At 42.0% G+C, this 10,364-nt stretch overlaps 1 protein-coding gene across 1 annotated transcript; it reads left to right on the forward strand.

Annotated features, from left to right (window-relative positions):
* The first annotated feature begins 1,139 nt into the window (after positions 1–1,139).
* Positions 1,140–7,645, forward strand: LOC119772413 (protein bfr2-like). The gene is made up of 3 exons (XM_038268822.1): positions 1,140–1,291; positions 6,932–7,548; positions 7,607–7,645. Exons 1-3 carry the CDS (start codon positions 1,243–1,245, stop codon positions 7,643–7,645), a joined length of 705 nt encoding a protein of 234 aa, XP_038124750.1. The 5' UTR covers positions 1,140–1,242.
* The last annotated feature ends 2,719 nt before the right edge of the window (positions 7,646–10,364 follow it).

Genomic DNA, 10,364 nt, shown 5'->3' on the forward strand with positions numbered 1-10,364 from the left:
ATATGTCAAAATGCCAGTCTCTTGATGTGCAAAACTGATAGACATACCCCAAGTGACTTGCAGTTGTAATCGCAGCAAAAGATACCGCTACAAAGTATTAACTCAACAAGGCTGAATAATTTTGCACACCCAATTTTTCAGTTTTTTTATTTAACAAAATTTTAAAATCTGCGTAAAGTAGGGTGACCAAACGTCCGTATTTCCCAGGACATGTTTGTATTTCACGTCCTGTTCTGGGCGTCCTGGGTTTTTTTTAGAAAGTGAGGAAATGTCCTGTTTTTTTAAATTACCTTCATTGGATCATTAAATTTACAGACGCTAGGGCACTGTGCACGACGCTGCGTGTGACATCACCCCTGAGCCGTGCCAGTGCGGGTGCCCCGTTCTTAATCAGAATATAGATAGCGGGGCTGTCAGTACGCCAACAACATGCAAAGGCCCAAATGTATGTTTACCAACGATTTACAAAAGAGTTTCCCCGCTGTCAGACCGGATCGAGACAAATGGGAGGCCTTGTGCACAGTGTGCAAAGCAGGCACATACTGTATGTCTCGGTGTCCAATGGAGGTGCAAGGGATCTGAAAAGCCACCTGGACTCCGCAAGTCAAGATATTCTATTGATATGTTTGTTCGTTTTTGGTACATTTTGAGTTATTTTTGCTACAAAAGAGGTATTTTTTGTTAATTAGCTCATTTGTTTATTTTTTCCAATAACCTACAGAACAGACATTATTTCGTTCATTGCTGAGGCTGAGTATCATCATATTGGGAGTTGAGAGTTATTGTTAACTTTTATTGTTAAGTGAGGGATGTTTAGATGAGACATTATTTCTTTCATTGTGCTATTCATTCATTACAGGAATTGTTAAGCATTTTTAATAAATACATTTTGAATAAAATTATCATTTGTTATTGGAGTTATTGCTGTTGACTTTTACTGAAAATCATTTTTAATAAACCAACTGCTAATATAATGTTATTGTAAGATTACCTAGGCCTATGCATGGGAACAGAGATCCCCCGCCGACCGCCCCCAACCCCAGGTTTTTGAAGATGAAAATATGGTCACCCTAAATTAGCAAGCTTCTTTAAATCTTCTCACGCACGCGCATGCGCAGGCTCCTCGGTTGCCGTGGAAACGGAGCGCCTCTGAAGTCGCGCTGCCGATCTTTAACAGTTACTTTCCAGCCTGGACCTTGAAGCTGAACTTGCTGCAGTCTGTGGTTTGCTAAACTGCTAACGATGAGCTACGCACCAGAGGAGCACAACTACTCGAGAGATCATCTGGAAGGTTTGTTTGTACCCTTTTACTTTGTTAATTACAAAAATGTTACGTGAAAAAGTATTAATTTGATGTTTTTTTCATGACGTTGTGGCAGCTAGCTTAGCATGTAGCATCTCCGACATCTCAGGATTAAATGTTTTTAGTCGATTAAATGTTAACAGTGATTTAATGATTTGAAAATAACTTTTATTTCTGTTTGAGAGAAACACCTTTGTTGAATTAGAAGTAAATGTTTGAAAACTAGGTGGTGCTAGCTCTATGATTTTAAAAAATGCATTTTGCTCTATGTGGAAATGTTGGGGAAATTACATTCAATAAATATTCAAATATATTTGAAGGACATTTAACACAATATGTTATCAAGCCGAACTGTTTATTTTTCTATTTAATAAAAAAGTGAACATTTTGAGTATTTTGTAAGTTGGCTGAATTTAAACCTGATAACAGCTGGAAAAAAGAAGAAATTAAGATTCTCAAGTTGTTTAGTTTAGTAAATGTGTTTAGGAAATGATAGGTTTTTATTTAGTGTTTTAATAAAAAGTATTTAAGGGTTATTATCTTTTAAATCGAGTTTTTATTGGTTGGAAATGGGAGAAATGATAACAGAGATAAAATGAGATAAAAAGTACATTTTGGTTTGAGGGGATAATATTTAACGAAGTTAATGTGGAAATGGTTGAAAAAATACAAAATTAATTGTTTTAGGATAAAATAGGTTTTGTTAAATACATTAAAACTTTAAAGAGGAGGATTTTTAAAAAATGCTGTGAAAAACATGGTCTCCATGGATACCTTAGTAGAATGCATTGAACAACTTTAGGCTTTTTTTAAGGTGGCATATATAAGGTGGCATTTTGACTTTAATGGAAGATCAAATGTGTTAATAATGTTTGACTGATTTTAAAAGTTTGTGGTTCCAAAGGATAATTTTTGGTGAGTTTGGTTTCCAATCCTTTAAAAACAAGGTGGCATCTGGCCCCTTCTGTCAGAGAAGGCCTTGAAGAACAAGTATGGTCTCCATGGATACAACAATAAACAACTATAAGGTTTAAAATGATTGTGAAATAAAAATGAAATCCTTTACATTTTTGGGCTGTAACATGTTTAGAGCTTGACTGTGTTTATTCTAAGTGCTGCCATTGTTAACCGTGTGAGGAAAGCATAGAGAATAAATGTTTAATTAAGAGTTTAGAAAGGAGGATGATATGTTTCTTTTACAGGGAGAAGGTAGAATTAAAACAACAATTTAGAACCATATATTATTTAAACGTTTATCTGGGTTTAGTCTTTGTTTTTCTGCAGCCTTTGTTTGAATCTTCAGGTGAATAATTTCATCCCATCTGTCACCAGTAATAATACAATTTATTCATTGAGGACTTATTTTTCTAGGTGTTCGAAACATTCAACACTGATGGTTTCACCTAACCCCATTAAAAGTTCTGAATAGGACCCTTTCTTACAGTTTTTAGAAAAAAAACAAAATTATTCTACATAGTTTGCTAATGTCCATTTCTGCTCTGGGCTTTCTATGTGCTGATTAAGGTCTTTATTACTACTCTAGGATGCACTGAGGAAGGGGTCTGATAAGCTGAGGCTTTTAAGCCTTTATTTCTGTTAAGGGAAACACTTTTTTTTTCTGACAAATAAATATCTAATAGATCAAACCTTTTCTAATTCCGTAGTATGGGTTTAATAAAGGTTTACTCACAGCTTAAAGGTACACTATGCAACTGGTGTTGATTTTCCAGCGAGGCTCCCCCCAGAGGGCGAAAGTAAGAGTGCACTGTCGTAAATATGCACAGCTGTTCTCCTGGTTTCTCCGTCAAGCCAGGCGCGGTTGTTTTGAGCTTAGCAGACAGGCGAACGCAACGAATGACTAACGCTGCGTTCACACTAGGGCTGCAACTAACGATTATTTTAAAAATCGATGAATCGGACGATTATTTTTTCGATTAATCGATGAATCGGACAAAAAATATTTTTTATATTAACCTCTTTATTCCAAAATAAACATTTTAGACAGAACAAACAAGCACACAAGTACATGTTGCTCATTAACTGTACTGGTGCAATATGAAAAATAAATGTTTGTGTTAAAACTACGCAAACTTACATGAGAAATGTAGCTGTACATCCACAAAATATAGGGTACTTTGTTTCATAAAGCGCAAAAAAAGACATTTTTGTTTTTAAAAGCCCCTAAGGGGTTCAAACAATAGGCCCCCCCATTTCAACAAATGAGTTTTTTTAGACTAGAAGAGTTCTGCCTTTTAAGACAGGAAAGTATAGCAGTTAAAGTTGCTACTTGAGAAAATATTGAACCATAGAGATACAAATAGCCCTGTGATTCAAATTATAAATTGTATTTGGAATAAAAATGAGAGAACTAGGAGTGTGTTAAAAAACACATCCTCCAAAGACTCCAATTTACATGGGAATGTGGCATATAATTAATTGACATATTACTGATCTTGCTGGATTTTATTCTGCTTTACTTCCATAAATTGCAGGATCTTCTTTACTTTATCTTTGCCAGAAGATTTAAACTTTAAAAGTCTTGCCCTCATAATTTGCAAGTTAATTTATTTATAAAGTAAATGTAAACGCTGCTTAAGCTAATTCAAATGAAATTAAAAGTAAAATAAGTAACCAACCTTATCACTGTCTGTAACCTACTAACAAGGTAAGGAAAGCATCAGATGAGCTACCTGAGAAACTAACGTAACGTTTCCCCACTTTAAAACCAAACAAACATGGTGGTTCCGTGCCATGTTAATTTCTTTTGAAAAAAGTTGCATGTTATCACTTTTTTCGCTTTACAAAGCGCAGGCTATTTTAATTATTGTGATCAATTTGCGCCGTCAATCCCGGTGCATGCGCGCTTCATTTGCAGTCTGGACACTGAGGCTCTGACTGCAGCGCTGAGAGGGACTCCTGCGGGAAAACGCGGTTGGGGGGTTGGGCGCCCCACGGTAGAGTAGGAACGATACATGCTTTCACGTAAGAGTCTCTAAAAGCCGCCAGTGACACCGAAAAAAGTCGCCAGATTTGTCGCTAGTGGCATTTTTGAAAAATAGTCGCTGGAGGGGTCTGAAAAGTCGCTGAGTTGGCAACACTGCACCTGCGGCGCTGACTCGCTCTGCCATATTTTTTTTTCTTCCTCTTTCAGTCAAGAGGCAGTGATGACGGCGCGGCGGATGACGCAATAATCGCGCGACACAACTAATCGATGATGAAATTCGTTGCCAACGCTTTTAAAAGTCGATTTTTATCGATTTTTTCGAGTCGTTGTTGCAGCCCTAGTTCACACCTGACGCAGCTGGTGCGACAGAAGCAGTGAGTTTACATGCAAAGTCAATGGTTGACGCGCGTCAAGGCGCAGCACAAGGGCCCGCGGCGCGTTTTGAGCAGCAGCGCGTCTGAGCAGCTGAAGCAGCGCGTCGGGCGCGTTTAATCATCTGACGCAGGGAGAGAGACACAGCGCTGATGATCACTCCTCTTAAACAGTTTATTGACGCCTAAATTAACTTAAAATGCAGAAATCTGCCGGCAGAATATGTTGGCTTTTATTATCCTGCTGCCTGCAGTTTGGATTATTTAGATGAAAAACACCTACCAGCTGCCGCGTTGAACCGCGAGGAGGTGACCCGGCCAGAGGCTGCTGATGAATGGATTCCTACTGTCGGCGCACCGCTGGTATGTGGGGGTCTGAGCGGCTCCGACAGAAAAAATATTGAAGGCAGGATGATAATCTGAATGAACTGACTGCACTGATTACGTTTTCAGGTGTATTTTCTCACTTAAACACATATTAAAACTACTTTATTACCATTGACCACAGCAAATATAGCTGCAAGGCAGAGAAAGGATAGTGAAGCTCCGCCCAACGCGCGTCAGACACACTTTTGCACCGCGCAGCCATAGCAGCAAAGCTGCTTCAGCCGCGCGTCAGAACTAACTGGTACAAGCAGCAAAAATGAAGCAGCAGACGCGATTTTGCTGCGTCCGATGTGAACGTAGCATAATGCTGCGTTCACACCGGCTTGTACCAGTTACTTCTGACGCACGGCTGAAGCAGCTTTGCTGCTCTGCCTCCGCGGTCCAAAAGTGGCTCTGACGCGCGTTGGGCGGAGCTTCACTATCCTTTCTCTGCCTTGCAGCTATATTTGCTGTGATCAGTGGGAATAAAGTAGTTTTAATATGTTTTTAAGTGAGAAAATCCTGCCTCCCAATATTATTTATGTCGGAGCCGCTCAGACCCCCACATACCGGCGGTGCGCCGACAGAAGGAATCCATTCATCAGCAGCCTCTGGTGGGTCGCCTCCTCGCGGTTTACCGCGGCGGCTGGTAGGTGTTTTTCATCTAAATAATCCGATCTGCAGGCACCACAATAATAAAAGCGAACATATTATGCCGGCAGATGTAAATATTTTAAGTTAATTATGCCTTAATAAACTGTTTAAGGGGAGTAATCAGAGCGGTCTGTGTCATCAGCGCTGTGTCTCTCTCCCAGCCAGCTCCCAGATCAGCTTCTCTGATTGGTTGACGCGGCGCGTCGAGCAGCAAAAATTCAATTTTTCCATCTCGAGCAGCAACACGTTTGCGGCGCGTCACGCGCGTCAGATGCCAAAACGCGCCCGACGCGCTGCTTCAGCTGCTCAGACGCGCTGCGCTTGCTGCTCGAAACGCGCCGCGGGACCTTTTGCTGCGCCTTGACGCGCGTCAACCATTGACTTTGCATGTAAACTCGCTGCTTCTGTCGCGCCAGTGCCCCCGGTGTGAACGCAGCATAACTGCACAAAGATCGCCACTGTGCTAGCAACGAGCATGCTTTTAACTGGGGGCGTGTAGCAGTTCTCGCCGTAAAGCAAAACTGACTCTCGCGAGACTTCTGAGCCTGTGGGTGCGGGTCGGTGCTCCTGCAATTGCAAGTGCGGTATTTCCCCACAGACCACCAGGGCGGCCGAGAATACCTTTGTTTAACCTGAAATGACTCATTTAATCATCCAAAACGTTATGTAACACATTAATTAACTGAAAAATGTTGCATAGTGTGCCTTTAAAATGTCCTTTAATCTGAACAAATCCAAATGAATAGTCTGGGTCAGTTGCTCCCAAATGTGGAAGCGTGCCCCCTAGGGGGAGTTTACTGTAATAGCAGAGAGCGTAATAGAAATAAAGTAAGTAAATGGACCATTTGGAGCGTATTTTTATATTGATAACATCCTGAAAAAAAAATCAAAACCCCAATAACTAGTAAAATAAAGATTTGAATTTAAAATACATTTTCAATTTTGTGGTAGTCTCGTGATTTAAAGGATATTGTAGCCTTTTTTCTAAACCTAGCTGTCAGCAAAACGCACATGAGGACCAGCAAAATGTCCTCCCTTTACGACAATCGCTCCTCAGTGTGACTGTGAAATAACAAAAAAGGTCCCCACAATGATGCCGAGGACCATATACACACATATATACATAAAAATATGTATGTATGCACAGATTGATGTTTTTATTGATTAAATCTCCTTAAACCTGCTAACTCTCACAGGCACATTCAGCAACCTAAAATAAAGCATTGAGTATTGTGATTTGATGTTCCTTAATTAATGTTCCTGGTCTAATGATTTTTTTCCTCACTGCTCCAGACGCCCCGCTTCCACCTGATCCTGCCCTGGAGTTCTGGATCTTGATCGCGGATCAGGTTGATTTCCCTTTCTATATGAACGTAGGGCTGTTCTCAGATGATGTAGAGGAGGATTTTACTGTTGATGTGGAGTCTGATGATGAGTTTAGGGTCGTAGATGTGGTGATTAATGACGAGGAAGAGATAGAGGGTTCTGATGATGAGGAGGATGATAATGAGGCAGAGGTCCCAGAAGGGGTGGTAATTGAGGAGCAGGAGCTAGAGGATTATGATGATGAGGAGGATGATAATGAGGCAGAGGTCTTAGAAGGGGTGGTAAATGAGGAGCAGGAGCTAGAGGATTATGATGATGAGGAGGATGATAATGAGGCAGAGGTCCCAGAAGGGGTGGTAAATGAGGAGCAGGAGCTAGAGGATTATGATGATGAGGAGGATGATAATGGGGCAGAGGTCCCAGAAAGGTTGGTAAATGAGGAGCAAGAGCTAGAGGATTATGATGATGAGGAGGAGGATGATAATGAGACAGAGGTCCCAGAAGGGATGGTAAATGAGGAGCAGGAGCTAGAGGATTATGATGATGAGCAGGATGATAATGAGGCAGAGGTCCCAGAAGGGATGGTAAATGAGGAGCAGGAGCTAGAGGATTATGATGATGAGCAGGATGATAATGAGGCAGAGGTCCCAGAAGGGGTGGTTAATGAAGAACAGGAGATAGAGGATTCTGATGAGGATGAGGATGGGTCTTTTTCTAGTGATTCTCTTGAGGCGTCTAGTGTCTTCTCTGGGTATGATACCATGAGCTCTGAGGAAGAAGACAGTGAAGAAGATGACCCCCTTCAAACACATCTTCGCTTCATTGAGACGGTTTCCCGTTTCATCAGACTCCAACGGTACCAGGCGCCGCCAGAGGACTCCTCGGAGAGTGAAGAGGACCACCGACCTCCACGGCCCGGCCCTTCTTCCCGGAGGAGGAGAAGAGAGGAAGATGACGAAGAGGAGCCCCCTATGAAGCGTTTTCGTCGGGACCTGTGAGAAGAGGAATTTGATCAAGAATCTTCCTTTAACTCCTTCAACAACTTCTCACAATGAAGAGAAGCTGAGGCTTCAGCAGAAGAACCAAACATTTTACCATCTTGCTTTGGATCATTTTGTAGGAGGAGTTAGATGTATTTTCTTGATTTGATGATGATTGGAGGTGGAAACAGTCATATCTAGGTATAATTTATTGATTGTGTTTATATCTGGCAGGTCTAGGGATGCCTTTGGTAGCGTCTTGCGCCGTGGCTTTTCTTTACCCCGCTGCTAGATTTTGTTTTTTAGATGATAAGGAGTCTGGCAGGTCCAGGGATGCCTCAGGTAGCGTCTAGCGCCGTGGCTTTTCTTTACCCCGCTGCTAGGTTTTAATTTAAGTTTTAAATGTTACGAATTTTCCTTTAGCACAGAAATCTGAGCAGAGACATACTAACAATTTCTAAAAGGTATGAAACATGAGAGCTGGTTAAGGCGGAAACAATCTAACATGCTCTACGTCTAGACAGAGCTGGACATTCTCCTAGCTAACAGAAGCCACACCAAACAATCCAAGGATTGATTTAAAAACGACGTTTGACAAGAAGAAACACAGAATGGAGGCAAATGAACAAAAACTAAATAAAAACTCAAAAAATTAAATCCTGGAGGCAAACCAAACCGAGGCAACAGCCGGACATCGCTGCTGGGAATGCATCGAAACCTTTGATTAGTGAGACATCGCTGCTGAGGACTAATACCCGGAGGTCAAACTATGATCCTAAAGGTCTAAAAGTGGAGATGAGGAAAACTTCAAGTCTAGAGGCAGAGGGACAAGGCTGTAGTGGAGCAGAGGTCTCTAACTCCAGTCCTCTGCAGCAGCTTTTCTGCAGCTTTCAGCCGCATCTCTCCTCCAAAACACCAGGATCAAACAGCTCTACAGAGCTGAATGACTGATGAGGGAATTCAGACCTTTGATTCAGGTCTGATGGAGAAGAGATGTGACTGAAAGCTGCGGCATAGCAGCTCTGGAGGAGTGGAGCTGGAAAGCCCTGATCTATAGAAGGACAATGCTGCTGGAGACAAACTAGATCTAGAATAGAACAGTGGCAAAGATGCGGTGGTCACCAGTTGCACTGGTCTCTGGGATGATGGTGAGAAGATAAAGACGATGCTTGGAGGGACTAATTGATTTCAGAGCAGTTTGAAGCAGAGGAAAGGACTGATTTAGGGATGTGGATTGTGAATGGCGCCGACTGTTAGAACCCGCTTTCAGCTGTGAGTTGATCTAGTTCTAGATGTTCCTCAGTTAGTTTTCAGCCCTAGTTTAAGGGAAAGAACCCTGTGCAGAAATATTCTCCATGTGATCTGTGCCAGTTCTGACCGCAGTGGATCTCTTCTTTGTTTGTGAATCCCATGTCGGACCGAGCCGCTACAAGCTTTGGGCCGTCAGAAGACGCTGATGAGATCTACGGCGACCAAACCGGAGGAGCAGTAAACAGTGAGAGCATGTTCAGTAAGGAGACACAATAATCCATCATTTAAATATTAAGTCAACATTTCAGGTGGCCTCACTTAGTTTTTCATGTATTTTCAGGAACTGTGGACGTCCAAAATCAGAACTGCTGTGAGGAACCGGGACATCCAGGATGCTGAGGAGCCTCCTAGTCCCCACCTGAGGACGGCACAGAGGAGAACACGTGCAGTAAGCCTTTATTAACACGACAAACAGACAACTCAAGCTTCCAGGCAGAACACAGAGAGACCAAGATGACTATTTGAACAACATCCTGCCCCAGATTTAAACTTGGTGTCAGGAAATTCTGTAGATTAATTTAGCTTCTTTTTTACAGGAGAAGCAGGTTGAATATGGAAGCAGCGTTCTAACAGTCGGATCTCAGTGGAACAGAGTCCATCCACACGTATTTGGAGGTATGTTGGTTGTTTGACTATAGAGGCATCACATGCAGACAGTTTATGACTCTGAGGACACTTTGCTTTCATTGATGAAGGAGCTGAAGCAGAGGATGGAGAACACAGACCACCAAGGAGGAGAAACATGGCTGCCCTGCTCGTCTCTCCAACATTCTGGAGTCCTGGAATGAAAAACGTTGACGACCCCACAGCTAAACCATCAGTCTGCTCCACCCAGAAAGAAGGTAAAGAACCTTTATTGCTTCCAGATGTTCATCAGTAGTGGAGAAGACAATAAAAACAGATCCAGAACAAATAGATTCAAAAGCCAAAACCATCCCATCAAGGTGGTCTAACCTTTAATTCTTCTTTCCATCATGAAGGGATGTTCACCTCAATTTATCTCTATAACCAAAACTTTACCAGAACCAGAAGTTCTGACTTTTCCATTAGACCACAGATAAACAGTTAAGAAGCAGCTTCTGATCCAATATGGGAGAATTTCCCCCTGG

This window comes from Cyprinodon tularosa, unplaced genomic scaffold (genome assembly GCF_016077235.1).
Source record: "Cyprinodon tularosa strain WSP-4 unplaced genomic scaffold, ASM1607723v1 ctg71, whole genome shotgun sequence".
NCBI classification, from domain to species: Eukaryota; Metazoa; Chordata; class Actinopteri; order Cyprinodontiformes; family Cyprinodontidae; genus Cyprinodon; species Cyprinodon tularosa.